This window comes from Macaca fascicularis, chromosome 13, assembly GCF_037993035.2.
Source record: "Macaca fascicularis isolate 582-1 chromosome 13, T2T-MFA8v1.1".
NCBI classification, from domain to species: Eukaryota; Metazoa; Chordata; class Mammalia; order Primates; family Cercopithecidae; genus Macaca; species Macaca fascicularis.
This window is the reverse complement of record NC_088387.1, coordinates 67,679,196-67,694,716: the sequence shown is the minus strand read 5'-3', so window position 1 is coordinate 67,694,716 and position 15,521 is coordinate 67,679,196. Positions and strand designations below refer to the sequence as shown.

Below are 15,521 nucleotides of genomic sequence, written 5' to 3'. Positions count from 1 at the left end.
GTCAAACTCCTGGCTTCAAGCAATCCTCCAGCCTTGACCTCTCAAAGCACTGGTATGACAGGCGTGAGCCACTGCGCCCAGCATGGTCTGCTTTTGATTACCACCATGCCTCAGCAATTCTAACCAATAAAATACTGTGCCTTGTTTCCCTTGCGCTCCATGCCACTGACGTGAGGTATGTGCTATTCCCCATATTTTTGAAGTGTTGATTCCTGGATATGGGTCAAAGGCTGTCTGCAATTTAAATTTAAACTTTGGATTCACTTTTAATTATAAAAAGTATGAAGCGTTTTTCAAAACATACTGAGTAAACTAAGGCCTCATGACTGAAGAAGTTTTGCTCTCCTCTGTGCTTTTGTAAGTAAAAACATTGTATTGATTTAAGTAATTTGAGTGAATCAAGCAAATTATAAAATATTAAGAAGTGGAAATTAAATAAAATCACCCATAAACCTACCGTTTGAAAACAAATTTGGATAATATTTTGATGCATAATGCAAGTTTCTATTTCTCTTCCTCTTTTTTGGGGCAAGGGTCAGCTAACTAAACATTTGGTTTGATATTCTTCAGAGTCAGATTGTAACTCTGTATATACATAGTTGTATATATACTTTGTATATATAGTGTAGGCTTACTACTATAAAACCATATATACTACTATAAAACCACTCCTGGTTGGACCTTCATCTGTAGCAGGTACTTTTGACTGGGCTGCTAAAGTCAAGCTCCCTGTGCTTTAAAAAAAAATAAAAAATCAGTAAATATTGCCTGAGATCACCTGTTTTAACTCTAATAAGGTTCTACAGCAAGCATCTCATTCAGTCATGTGAAGGTGGCATACCTGGGTGGTGGTGGAACTCAGTTACAGAACTGGGCTTCAAAAATATTCATAAGTCAGCCCTCCTATTGGATTATGACTTTTTAGGATTTTTGTTTGTTTGTTTTAAACGAGACAGGGTCTCACTATGTTGCACAGGCTGGTCTCGAACTCCTGGGCTCAAGCAATCCACCTGCTGCTTCGGCCTCCAAAAGTCCTGAGATTACAGGCATGAGCCACCGCGCCCAGCCAGGATACTTCTGGATAGTGAAAGTATTATATGATAATGTTTTCATTCAATAAATGTTTATTATGTGTATTTCCACGTCCCTCTGCTAGGTGCTAAGGGGCATAAGATGATTAAAGGGGTTGTGAAAAGTCCAGTCTAACTGGGGTGAAAGAGGTAGGCAGGTAAATTAGAGCAGGGTGGAAGGACAGGGGTAGAGTTTGGGGATGAAGCTCTGGGGCAGCACAGTGGGAGCAGTGTTCCTCCTGCCTTGGGGAGCAGGACAAGCCTTGCCTCTCCTTCCGGCTTCCTCTGTTGCTCCTCATCTTGCAGGCTTTTCTGTCCTCTGCCACAAGAGCTCTCCCTCCCTGAGGACTTTGCAGAAGCTCTTTCCTCTGCCTGGAATGGATGCTTCCTTCTTGTCTCCACGCCTTGCTGATTGCTCCCCACTCTTTCATTCCCCACTCGCTGTGTTGTAGCCTCTCACTGTGTGCTCTGCTTCCTGACATCACTTAGCACAGCTGCTGTGAAAGGATGACTTGCTGGATATTTCCCACCTCCACCCCAAGAGAATGCTTTCAGCTGTCAGTAACAGAAAACCAATAAACAAGTGGCTCAACAAATGGCGGTTTATTCTCAAATATAAAGGAGACTGGAGGTCAGTGGCTACTGGCGCTTGTTGAGCTGATCATCAATGTCAGGACCGTGTCTGTAGGTTTCTCTTGTCCTTTCCCTCATGGTTGTAAGATGGCTGTCCCAGCTTCAGGCGTTGCACCCACACTCAAGGCTGGGGGAATGGATGGCTCTGGGTCTTTTCCTTTTTATCTGGAAAGCAAACCCTTTCCCAGAAGCCGGCAGCACATTTCTATGTATGTGCTATTGTCCATCCCTGGCAGTAATTAGCTTTTTCAGCCACTCATAAGGATGAAAGGGAGAAGGGGGAGAGGTATTAAGACTAGTGTTGGGTTTGCCATTCAACAATGCCTTCTACACTTCTCAAGACTGTACGCTCCTTAAAGGCAGGGATTGTCTGAACTTCTCTTTGAATTCCCAGTGCCTTGCACAGTACCTGGCCCATAGAGTGAATGGTGACAAGTATGTCAGAAAGAGAAGGTGGAATGAGGACCTTTCAGGAGAAGAGAATGTCAGATACGAAGGCACTGTGCTGACAGAGCCTTCACTGTGTTTTTGGGAACATGTGACTGGAACATAGGCAGATGACAGATTACTGGAAACTGAAAAGCTTTGCATGTCATGTGAATTTGTCCTTGTGTCAGCAATGGGGAGTTGTTGAAAAGTTTCAGGCCAGGGAGTGACACAATAGCATTTGTGGGTTAGGTTACTAACTGTTGAAAGTATGGGCTAAGAACTGGAAGAAGGGAGATTGGAATCAAGGAGATTAATTAACCATATCATACTGTGGCTTCATCAAGGAGAGTAAGAATAATTTGGGAGATTGGCAAATGTGATTTTGAAATAGTCTAGAACAATGATCTCAAAATAGGACCTTGAATCAGTAGCATCAGCATTACCTGGCACCTTGTTAGAAACGTAAATTCTTGGGGCCTACCTTGAGCCTACTGCATCCGAAGCCAGTGGTAAGGTCCAGCTGTGTGTGAGTTCACACGCCCTCCAGGTGACTGTGATCCACATGAAAGCTTCAGAGCCACTGAGCTAGAGCTATAGACGCTTAAGGGTGAAAGACAGCTTGGAGATCACCCAATATGGTACAGCCAATCTGCATGTTAGAATCACCTGGGGAGCTTTTACAAGGCAACTGAATTGCCCACACCTCCTACTCCACACAGCAGAACGATTAAATCGTGATCGTGGGGGCTGGGACCCGTGCATCAAATTATTTCCAATGATCTCAAGTGTTTCCAATGAGCAGCCGGGTCTGAGAACCACTGGTCTTACTAACCCCTGTTGAGGCGAAAACTCAGGATTCGAAGAGGAGTTACTCAAGGACATACAGCAAGCTCAGGTAAGAACTGGGTTCTTGAATCAATTTCATAAACTGTCATCTCCATGAATTCCTTAAACACTATCCCAACTTTTTAATTTTTTAATTATTTAAAAAACTTTTGTGGCTACATAGTAGGTATATATGTTCTATCCTAACTTTTTAGTGATTTGCCTGAAGATAATCATTCACAGTGGCAAATACAACTGCCAAATTCTTAGAAGAAAAATAGGTTACAGACATGAAAAAGTCAGTTCTCCTTTACATTAACAGTATTACACACTTTAAAAGGTTATCCTTTTTGTAAAGATTTTGTAAGAATACATATTTTTAACAGTAATGAAGAGAATATAGATACAATAGGGTAGCTAGTGCTTTGTTACTTGTGTGTATAAGTAATAACCCTTTTTTCAAACTCTAGGTGGAGCTCTTTGGTTTTTATATATTCTTTTATTTATAGTTTGGAAAGTCTTTGTTTTAAAAGAAGAAGCTATTTTGGGATTTTTAAAAAAACATTAAAAATTTTATAATAAGTATTCTCAACATTTCTCAGCTCTCCTTTTCTTGTTGTTTCACAGCCATAAAGACTTACTTTTATTTTTGTTTTTGTTTAATTGCTGGACCAAATCCAAATTCAGGCATCACAGAGTCATTTTTCAAATCCATCTTAAATTTGTATTTTATCTCATAGTGTTTGACGAATGGGATAAGTTTCCCATGTTTATTGTTTGTGACAGGTCTCCAAGTTGAAATAGAATTCGTGTAAGATGGGTCTCCCTTTATGAATAATGCCAGGAGAGAAAGTCTCTAAGGATATTATAGCTGTTGCTATAGTAATTCCTTCAGCTATTTTTACCCCACTGTGTACAAAGGAGTGTTAACAGCTACCTTCTTGTAACATAAATGAAACATTTTGCTGCTGCCTCTTTTTCTTTTCTGTTTTACTAGCTCAGTATTCTCTCTTGTATTGGAAGTGCACTTGGAGTAAAATTCCCCAAAATACGAGGCCTGTTGTTTTTAATGGTATAAACCTGTGGTGTGGTTCCTAGGCCAGCAGCAGCACCATGGATATCATCTAGAAGTTTGTTAGAAATGCAGATTCTTGGCTCCCACCCTAGGTGTACTGAACCAGAAACCCTGGGGATGGGGACCAGTGACCTGTGTTGAACCACTGGTATAGGCTGTTTTGAAAGGATAAAAATCCTGTACTCACCGGAACCTACATAAAAAAATTTCCTCCGGTGCAGGCCAGGCATGGTGGCTCACACCTCTAATCCCAGCACTTTGGGAGGCCAAGGTGGGAGGATTGCTTGAGCCCAGGAGTTGGAGACCAGCCTGGGCAACAGAGGGAGACGCCTGTCTCAAAAACAACAACAACAAAAATAAAAAAGTTAGCCGGGCGTTGTGGTGCACACCTGTGGTCCCAGCTACTTAGGAAACTAAGGTGGGAGGATTGCTTGAGCCTGAGAAGTCAAGGCTGCGGTGAGTCGTGATCGCTGCACCCCAGTCTGGAGCCAGAGTGAGACCCTGTCTCATAAAAGAAAAAAAAATTCCTCTGTACAGTCACTTTTGATCATTTTGCGTTTGTCTAGTGCTTTTCAAATCACCCAGGGCTTTTGTTAAAAGAAATAATTCTCATTCAGTAAATTTGAGGTGGAGCCTGATATTCTGCCTCTAATGAACTCCCAAACAGTACGGATTTTGCTTGTCCCTGGATCACGTTTTGAGTGGTGAGGCCACATAGCACATAGTAAGGCCATACCCATGCCTGCATGTGAGTTATCTGTGATTTATGTGTATATGCTTTTGATTTAGTATACCTAAAGTCAGTTTTTCCTTTTCAATTACAGTGGGAAGAGACAATTTCTAGAATGTAATGCTTTCTTGTCTAATTGAAAGTGACTCAATCATATTAAATCCTACAAGACGGTATTGTTGCCAGGATCTGTCTCTGAGACCGTCTATTATAGTCAGCAGTGGGCACCCTTGAAAATTACATTATTTTAAAAATCGAGACTCATTCATAGCATTATGAAGTCAGAGAGAAAGTCCTGAAGTTTGAAGATGTTTTCAGACAAAATAATTTGAGACAAAAAGAAGTGGTTCATAATGTTTGTTATCGGCTGGGGGCAGTGGCTCACGCCTGTAATCCCAGCACTTTGGGAAGCCGATAGGGGTGGATCACCCGAAGTCAGGAGTTTGAGACCAGCCTGGCCAACGTGGTGAAACCCTGTCTGTACTAAAAATACAAAAAATTAGCCGGATGTTTTGGTGGATGCCTGTAATCTCAGCTACTAAGGAGGCTGAGGCAGGAGAATCGCTTGAACCCAGGAGACAGAGGTTGCAGTTGGCCGAGATTACACCACTGCACTCCAGCCTGGGCACCAAGAGCAGAACCGTCTCAAAAAAAAAATGTTATTCACTTATTTTCATTATTTATTGAGCATCTGCCATGGGGAGCATTGTGATAGGCACTTTAGGACATTTTTTAAAAAAGAATAAAGTCCTTGACCTTGAGGAGATACCAGTCTAGCTGCGGCAATAAAACTTATGCTCGTGAAAGTTAATTACCAATATAGGGGGTATTCTGTGAAATGGTAAAGAAGCGTGGTAGAACCTCGAAAGACCAAAGGATAGCTAATGGCTGGTACGGCTGAAAGAGGGATCTGACTTGGGCTTTGGAGCATGTGTAGAACTGAGAGATTCAGAGGAGAGCGAAAGAGGGGGACTGCTTCATGGAAGAGAAATGGCATGGGTCAGGGTACAGCTTCTAGGAGTGAATCATGGATGCATACAGGAACTGGGGAGAAGTTCAGACGACATGAAGCTTAACTTCTTGTCTAAGAACCAGATTGGTGAGGATTTAACTCCCAGGCTTTTGAGTTTTGACTTAATCCCTTGTGCACCAAGGAATCATTGAAGAATGCTTTCAGCTGGGGGCAGGGTGACCCAATCATAATGATGACTTAGGAGGAGTCATTAATGGCATATTTAGGATGAATTGAAATGACAGACTAGAGGCTGAAACACTTGTTGGTAGGCACCTGCACTGGGTACATAGGGAGGAGAGAAGACTGCAGGAAATACAATAAGGAAGAGAACTGGCAAAGGGGCACTATAAACTGAAAATATAACAGATTAATGAGAAGTTAAGAAAGATTAATTCATATAAAGGGGAACCAGGGGTGTTTGGAACCACATGTCTGTCCTTTTGAGGTGCCTCTGTGGTAAACAGCCTTTCTTTCTTCTTTTTTTTTTTTTTTAATTTAAGTTCTGGGATACATGTGCAGAACGTGCAGGTTTGTTACATAGGTATACATGTGCCATGATGGTTTGCTTCACCTATCAACCTATCATATAGGTTTTAAGCCCCACAGGCATTAGGTATTTGTCCTAATGCTCTCCCTCCCCTTGCCCCTTACCCCTGTGACAGGCCCGGGTGTGTGATGTTACCCTCCCTGTGTACATGTGTTCTCATTGTTCAGCTCCTACTTATGAGTGAGAACTTGGGGTGTTTGGTTTTCTGGTCCTGTATTAGTTTGCTGAGAATGATGACTTTCAGCTTCATCCATGTCCCTGCAAAGGACATGAACTCATTCCTTTTTATGGCTGTATAGTATTCCATGGTGTATATGTGCTATATTTTTTTTATCCAGTCTATTATTGATGGGCATTTGGGTTGGTTCCAAGTCTTTGCTATTTGCTATTGTAAGTAGTGAAACAGCCTTACTTTCTAACTAACCATCTTGGAGACACTATAGACTAGTTGATTTCAGTGGTATTACCTTGCTAATGATTTGAAGTTGATATATTATTTCACTCACGTTCACCTTTTTGTTTTTGTATCTCTCTTTAGGGTCCTCTGCCTTATTTCCTGCAATCATGAATATGTTTTGAATACTGCTAGTCACAAATTCCAAAGCTGGCGATTCATTGTTAGTACCTTCAAAACAACTGTCTTAAAATTTTAGATCTAGAAGGGACCTGAGAGGTCATCTGGTCTCTGTCTGTCTCTGTCTCTTTCTGTCTCTCTCTTTCACACACACACACACACACACACACACACACACACACACACACGAGACAACCAAAGTCCTCTAAGACTTGAGGCAGAGGAAAGTACACTTGAAGGCAATACCACCTGATGCCCCATCTATGTTAAGATTGTTCACAGAGCTGATCTGAATTGGTCATTAGTGCCTTAGACTGGAGAGGAGACTGGGTGCCAGGAGAGCAAACCAGTCTTCCTGTGAGTTTCCTCCCTACCCCTGCCCCGCCAAGGGAAAGTCAGTGCGTCTTGGACTCTGGATGAAGGAATCTTCTGGTAGGAAATCCAAGGAATATATATGTGTGTGTGTGTGTGTGTGTGTGTGTGTGTGTGTGTGTGTGTGTGTATATATATAAAATGAATGATTAGTGGCCGTTTTGCAGAGGGTTATCTCTCTAAAAGTCCCAGAAACCCATGTGAGCATATTGAATCAGAGCTATCCAGCCTGACATGTTGCAGAAAACATACTGCCTTAATCCACCAAAACATACTCATGTGACACTGTGATCTAAAAGTTTAAAGTCTTACATTCAGTTTAAACAACCATCCAGCAATATCAGACCCTGGTCCATTGGCTTAGTGATGCATCATTCTTAATGCTCTTATCTAGGTGCAGCCTCAATTACTGCCTGGTTGGTCAGTCAAGGAGATCAAAGTGTGCTCCACTTGGCCATGCTGTTGTTGGAAAGCACCCAGAGGGCTATGTAGTCTCCGATACAGCATGAGCTGATGCATTTGATTGTTACCTGTGTCCTCTGGGCAAGCACTGATTCATTCCACAAATATTATAAAGTATCTGCTATATGTCAGGCAGAGTGTTGGGAACTGTGGATACAAAGATGAGTAATATAGTCTCTGCCCTCAAGAACTTGAGGAGAGATGGATGGGTAGACACAGAAGAGTATACATAGAGAATGAAGCAAGACATGGAGGATTTGATTCAGAAAACTCTTCAGACTAAATAAAGAATTTTAACCTTTGTACAAACTGAGATCCTTCTGTTTCCCTTGTGAATGCCAAGGTGATCTCCATTCAGATACTATGACTTTTAAAAAATTGCTCATTAGCATGTCTGCATCTCCAGTTTGGCTGACACATCTGTCCTTGTGAAATACGCCAAGCACAGGATAAGATATTCTCTGAATATCTGAATATCAGTTTAGGTGCTTGAATTCGATGCCAAGATGGTTAGTCTACCTTGCTACTCACCTTGAAGATTTCCCATAACGATGGAAACTTCCTTCAAGATTCTGTAGCAATTTGGCTTTTGTATCCCCACCTTTCATGCCCCTCACCTCCATTTCCTAGTCTCACATTTGCCACCTCAGTTTGCTGGCAATGCTCATCTCACAAGGCTGACAGATGTAGCTCACAGGCCAGGAGGGCAGCAGGCCCTCTTGATAAAGGACTCTATTTTAAAATTTATTTTAATTGTTCTTTTTTTGTGTGTGAGGTATTTTCCAGTAAAAACCAGAAAACCTGCTGGACAAATTCTGAAAGAGCTGTAACTTTATTATTATTTTGTTAAATGCTTCAGGCAATTCCATTTGACCTGGCCATCACCAAAGCTACTGGTAATCCGTAGGACCCTTCCTCATTACGGCATCTATCGACCTGTGACCTTTTGCCTCCAGCTCTTACTGAACATAAAAAGGCATCCAATGTATCGCCACTCGTTTCCTCAGCAGTCTGCTATATTTAGTTTGTCAAAGTGTTTTTGGTTCTTGATTCAATTATCTAACATGTTCATTATTTCTCCTAGCTCATCAAATGAGAAATTTGATAAGGATCACGTCTATATCATTGTCCAAATAACTGAGGACAGCTTTGAACAGGACAGGGCCCAGTAGCACAGTCTAGACAATACCCTCCTCTGTTACATTTATAATCATATCTGAAAAGATGTAATGGTGTCAATCTTTTGGACATTGTATTACAAAAAATCTCAAATCCAGAGAAAAGACAGGGAATAGTGTAATACACACATTTAGATTTCACAGTTGTAGTATTTTTCTATATTTGTATCACAAATATTATATAGACGCAGATTTTTTTTCTGATTTGGATAAACTTGCTGTAAGAGACATTTGGGGGAGGAACTATTGAGGCATTTGAATATGACTTGGGTATGAAAGAACATTAAGGAATTAGTATTACATTTGTTATGTGTTATATCATCATGGTTATGTAGGAAAATGTCTTTATTTTTTATAGCTGTATACTGAAGTATTTGGGTGAAATGTTATGATATCCATAATTTTATTTAAATACTTTGGGCTTTCATAAACAATAATCCAGTGGGAAGAGAGTTATGTAGGAGATACCTAAACAGGTTCAGAGAGAATGGCTAATTGTTTATCAGTCTGTGATGGAATTGTTTTGAGTCTGGAATATTTTGATAAGTTCTAAATAATAAGCCAATTTAAAAAAATTACCACATAATATGAAAGATAGAAATCTTCATCCTGTTCTTGGACTCCGTGCCACCCCAGAGCCTCATTCCATCCCATTTCCCCATCCCAATTATTACTGTAGTTTTTTATAAAAATTGTTTCTATATTTTGATGTACATTTCTCCAAACTGTTCTGTCAAAATACTCATTTTTCTATTGTCTTCAGACAAAAACCACGGTGTCAAATCTGCCATATCCAGGCCAGGCGCAGCGGCTCACGCCTGTAATCCCAGCACTTTGGAAGGTTGAGGTGAGCATATCACTTGAGGTCAGGAGTTCAAGACCAGCCTGGCCAACATGGTGAAACGCCGTCTCCATTGGGGAAAAGAAAAAAAAAAAAATCAGCCAGGTGTGGTGGGACACGCCTGTAATCCCAGCTACTCGGGAGGCTGAGTCAGGAGAATGGCTTGAACCGGGAGGCAGAAGTTGTAGTGAGCTGAGATCACACCACTGCTGTACAGCCTGGGCCACAGAAGGAGACTCAGTCTCAAAACAAAACAAAATAAAATAAAATGGAATTAAATAAAATAATCTATGTCCAAATGTCCAATAAAGGAAAAAAGCCACATGAATGGTGAGTTAGAAACCATAAAAAGTAATTAGATATTACCAAGAGAAGTGTTACTAATATAATTTCAGATACATTACTGGGATAATATTTAGACAGGTATAGTAGAGCCATTATTGTTATATATCAGCTGAGTTATTTAAAAATAGATATAATAGTAATTATTTAATTAAAGAAACTCAATGAATTTTAAAAAGAGAGCAGTGAAAATGAACATACGGTATCTCTTGGGAAAATGTAAAATGGATGATAAAACAGGAGCACTGTAGAGGGTGTATTATAGATAACACATTAATTGTAATTCTATTAGAAATAGAATTTTAAGTATTGCCATTTCCTGGATAGCTGAGGATGACAAAGTCAACATTTTTAGTCCATGCTTTCACTTAAATGGCCTATAAAATAGACAATTGAAGTGAAACACTGGTAAGATGAGCCAAAGCTTTATTTTTGGCATCATTTTCCTTTAAACCTGTTGGGATTTGTAAAGCTTGGTTTTGCTGCCCAAAGAGCCGATCAGGAGTGTTACAGAAGAATTTTTCTGCCTAAATAATTTTGAATGCTATTCTTTCTAAAGTACATTATACTTACCGCTTCCTTTTCCCCCCCACAGGATGGAAGCTATTTAGCAGAGGTTGCCCTTTTTCTGATGACTCCAGTAGATAATTTGAGCAGTGAATCTTCCAGGGCTAATTAGCATGCGTAGTGCCATTGGAGTTGCAGGCTTGCGTTCTTGGGTCCTGGCGTGTTGTTTCTCTTTCTTAGGTCTGATTTTGATTTGTTTCTTTCATGCTTGGAGTACACCCATGAGAGCCTCCCTATCCCCCTTTGGCTTCAATTTCAAATCTATGGATGTTACTGAAATAAATACACACATTCTCACCTTCATTTGGATCCTACATCAAAATATGTGATAAATAATCCTCAGCCTCTGGAATTTTTTTTTTTAAGAGAGAGGAGGTCTTGCTATGTTGGCCAGGCTGGCCTCATGCAACCCTCCCACCTTGGATTCCCAAAGTGCTGGGATTACAGGCATGATCCACTTCGCCTGGCCAACCTCTAGGAATTTGATGTAAGTCTAGCTACTACTTACCAGCTGTATCCATGTACTCTAGACAACATTTCTGACAAACACCGCACAGGAAAGGCCCATGAAATTTATGTGTTTTTTTTTCCCCCTAGAGAAAAATACTGCCTTCTATAAGTTAATTTTATTTTTAAATAATTCTAATAATTAATGAAATAATACCTGCATATTAAGAGTCAAACAGTGCTAAAAATATTTAAAAACCAGCAACTCCTGCCTCTTTAACCCATCCCATCCCACTCTTCAACAGTAGTTTTAGTGATTTTTTTGAGTATTCCTCCTAATTTCAAAATAACTGGTATCTCTTACATCATTAACTTTAGATATTATCTAGTGACTTTTTACTGTGATAGACAAATCTATTGATGTCCTATTATGGTAGATGAAGATGTGACTCTTACACTACTCTTTCCTTCCCTCATTTCCCCATTATGCTTTTATATGACTTTTGGTTAATGCATCAGCAGTCAGTTTTTATATTTTTAGAACTATGTAAGTTGTGTCCTAAGGTGCCCTCTAGGAGGAGTCTGGCTCCAGTTGTTCATTTCTTCTTTTTATTTTGAGACAGACTCTCACTGTCACCCAGGCTGGTGTGCAGTGGCGCGATCTTGGCTCACTGCAAACTCCACCTCTTGAGTTGAAACGATTCTCCTGCCTCAGCCTCTTGAGTAGCTGAGATTACAGGTGTGTGCCACCATGCCCGGCTAATTTTTGTATTAGTAGTAGAGGTGGGATTTCACCATGTTGGCCAGGCTAGTCTCAAACTCCCAGCCTCAAGCCATCTGCCCGCCTCCGCCTCCCAAAGTTCTTGGATTACAGGTGTGAGCTACCATGCCTGACCAGTTCATTTCTTCTTTTAGCATTCAGTGATACTTAGTGATACTTGGTTGCCAATTCTAGGTGATAGAAAAAAAGCTTTACTTCCAAATCCTGTTACAAAAATTTTTGTTTAAATAGTTTTTTTTTTTTTTTTTTTTAATCACAGAATAGACACAATCTCTTAGGCGGTTGGAAGCATATTCATATCTCCACCTAGATGGGAAAGTCTTGTGGGCAGGGATTGTAATATGACTTCATAAAGCACAGGGATTTTTAAAAGGAAAGATTAGGTTTTGGATAGGCAAAAGGAAGGAGGATATGCTTTATACTTTCGGTCTCTGGACCTTAATATCTGAAGGCCTGGAACTCCTGTAATAAAGTAGTTACGGAGTCAAAGGTGGGAGGAAGGTCTCTTAGCATCTGATTTTAGTGCCCTGCAGACCTCGCTGCAGGTCTCAGTCATTCTCCACTGCCTGACACAATCACCTCCTCACTGCCCCGTGAGGTGCAGCGCCATCCAAGTCCATCACAGGGAAATGCCAGGGCTCACTTTGTTTATTTACTGGAGTGGCTGGTTGTACTGGGAGGCTATCAAGACTATTGGGAGGGCAGGGCTGGGCATTTCATACTCTTTGGGCTGCCTTCTGTGTGTATGTGACAGATGCTGGGCTGGGACCTCTGAGCCAGAGCTCCTCTCAAGGTTAACCTTGTACATCCCCCTCCCCATATGTGATCAGCAGGGGAGAGGCTGGAGTGCTTGAGCCAGAGTGCACATTCCCAAAGGTTCATGCTGGCCTTCCTTCGTGTCTGCTGTCCAGCCCCAAATATGAGCATTTTAATCTCATAAAACTACTCAGAAGGGCTTCAGACATAAAGAAATACAGTCCACAGGTTTCCTCCCCATACCGAAGATACCAAATGGAATATGGGAATGTTACCAGGGGACAAGCTGTTACCCATCTACTAAGAGCTTTAGTTCCTGATGGCCAAATGCACATCTTCTCTATGAAGCAAATTTATCTGCCAAAAAGCTATGTTATGCCAAAAAGTTAAGTCCACAAATTTAGGAGACTATCTTGTGTCATTTGTGGTTGTATAAGAATCACAATGTGGTGTTGGTTGCTAAATATATTATTAACCTGTTTGAGAGCAACTCTGTTGTTTTCTTTGCTCATGAAGGTCAATTTTCACTAGTAGAAGCATTTAACTGGAGGAACTTAGTTTTTTTCCTGTAAGAGCTTTTTTCACCCCTTTCATTAGTAATTCTAAAAAATTTTGAACTGGAAATTTTAATAATAGAGTAAGTAAATCTAAGCTTCTTTGGAAGTTGTACTTGTCAGTTCTATTTTTTGGTTTCTTAGGAAACAAGTTAAAAACGGCTTTTTAGTTCTTAATACCTTTCTAATTACAGTTCTTTCTCCTCTCTAAGGGGCTTTTCTTTAAAAAGGTGCAGTTTTCTTTCCCTGTACTAATTGGAATGTTGGTTTTAAAAATTGATATTCTTGGGTTGGGTGTGGCAATTCACACCTGTAATCCTACCACTTTGGGAGGTTGAGGGAGGAGGATCACTTGAGCCCAGGAGTTCAAGATCAGCCTAGTCACCATAGGGAGACCCCATCTCTACAAAAATAAAAAATACAATTACCCAAGGATGATGGGATGTGTCTGTAGTCCCAGCTACTCAGGAGGCTGAGACAGGAAGGATCCCTTGAACCCAGGAGTTTGAGGCTGCAGTGAGCTATGATTGTACCACTGCACTTCAGCCTGGGTAACAGAGTGAGACCCTTTCTCTAGAAAAATAAAAATTATATTCCCTCTAACCATGGTCATTAAAAAATATGTATATAAATATACACATGTGTGTGTGTATGGGTGTGTGTGTATATATATATGTATTTGCTTGCTAAGAGACAAAAGTCAGTTACTTGAGGCAAAGCTTTTAAAATTAAAGATGTTTCATATGATCATGTGCTTTGTTTATGAACACATTTGTACCAACTGAAGTGTTGGCCTTGGTTGAATTTCCTCCTTTTCCCTGATTCATCAAAATTGATGAAATGTCAATCATGCTGACTGATTTTTCACAGCAATGTGTGTAACCTATGACAGTGAAGGGTGTGGAGACAAATTTAGCTTCCACATCTGGAGTGGGAGCAGTATGTAGATGAGTAGAATAAATTGAACTTTACTAATCTCTTTTTTCTTGTATTTAATAAGTTCTCAGGTACATGTGCACAATATGCAGGTTTGTTACATAGGTATACATGTGCCATGTTGGTTTGCTGCACCCATCAATTTGTCATTTACATTAGGTATTTCTCCAAGTGCTATCCTTCCCCCAGCCCCCCACCCACTGACAGGCCCCAGTGTGCGATGTTCCCTGCCCTGTGTCCACGTGTTCTTGCTGTTCAGTTCCCACCTATGAGTGAGAACATGCGGTGTTCGGTTTTCTGTCCTTGTGATAGTTTGCTGGGAATAATGGTTTCCAGTTTCATCTATGTCCCTGCAAAGGACAGAAATGCATCCTTTTTTATGGCTGCATAGTATTCCATGGTGTATATGTGCCACATTTTCTTAATCCAGTCTATCATTGATGGATATTTGGGTTGGTTCCAAGTCTTTGCTATTGTGAATAGTGCTGCAGTAAACATATGTGTGCATGTGTCTTTATGGTGGCATGTTTTATAATCCTTTGGGTATATACCCAGTAATGGGATAGCTGGGTCAAATGGTATTTCTACTTCTAGGTCCTTGAGGAGCCGCCACACTGTCTTCCACAATGATTGAACTAATTTACACTCCCAACAACAATGTAAAAGTGTTCCTATTTCTCCACATCCTCTCCAGCACCTGTTGTTTCCTGACTTTTTAATGATTGCCATTCTAACTGGTTGTGAGATGGTATCTCATTGTGGTTTTGATTTGCGTTTCTGTGATGACCAGTGATGATCATTTTTTCATGTATCTGTTGGCTGCATAAATGTCTTCTTTTGAGAAGTGTCTGTTTATATCCTTCACCCACTTTTTGATGGGGTTGTTTGTTTTTTTTCTTGTAAATTTTTTTAAGTTATTTGTAGATTCCAGATATTGGCCCTTTGTCAGATGGGTAGATTGCAAAAATTTTCTCCCATTCTGTAGGTTGTCTGTTCACTCTGATGGTAGTTTCTTTTGCTGTGCAGAAGCTCTTTAGTTTAATTAGATCCCATTTGTCTATTTTGGCTTTTGTTGCCATTGCTTTTGGTGTTTTAGTCATCAAGTCTTTGCCCATGCCTATGTCCTGAATGGTATTGCCTAGGTTTTCTTCTAGGGTTTTTATCGTTTTAGGTCTAACATTTAAATCTTTAATCCATCTTAAATTAATTTTTGTCTGAGGTGTAAGGAAGGGATCCAGTTTCAGCTTTCTACCTATGGCTAGCCAGTTTTCCCAGCATCATTTATTAAATAGGGAATGCTTTCCCCATTTCTTGTTTTTGTCAGGTTTGTCAAACATCAGATGGTTGTAGATGTGTTATTTCTGAGGACTCTGTTCTGTTCCATTGG

General features: G+C 40.5%; 1 protein-coding gene and 1 non-coding gene across 8 annotated transcripts in view; one reads left to right on the top strand and one right to left on the bottom strand.

The window, feature by feature from the left end:
• ACYP2 (acylphosphatase 2) overlaps nt 1–15,521 on the top strand; it is a 266,925-nt gene that overhangs the window by 116,435 nt on the left and 134,969 nt on the right. The window contains exon 4 of one of the 7 annotated variants that reach the window (XM_005575880.5): nt 9,674–9,757. The exons of the other annotated variants lie outside the window; for them this stretch is intronic. Within the exon in view, the coding sequence (XP_005575937.3) occupies nt 9,674–9,734 (61 nt within the window). The 3' untranslated portion in view covers nt 9,735–9,757. The remainder of the gene's footprint in view (nt 1–9,673; nt 9,758–15,521) is intronic. 7 annotated transcript variants of the gene reach the window in all.
• On the bottom strand, nt 8,504–8,567 carry LOC123568485 (U7 small nuclear RNA). The gene has a single exon (XR_006691860.1). It is a non-coding gene; the product is annotated as a U7 small nuclear RNA (small nuclear RNA).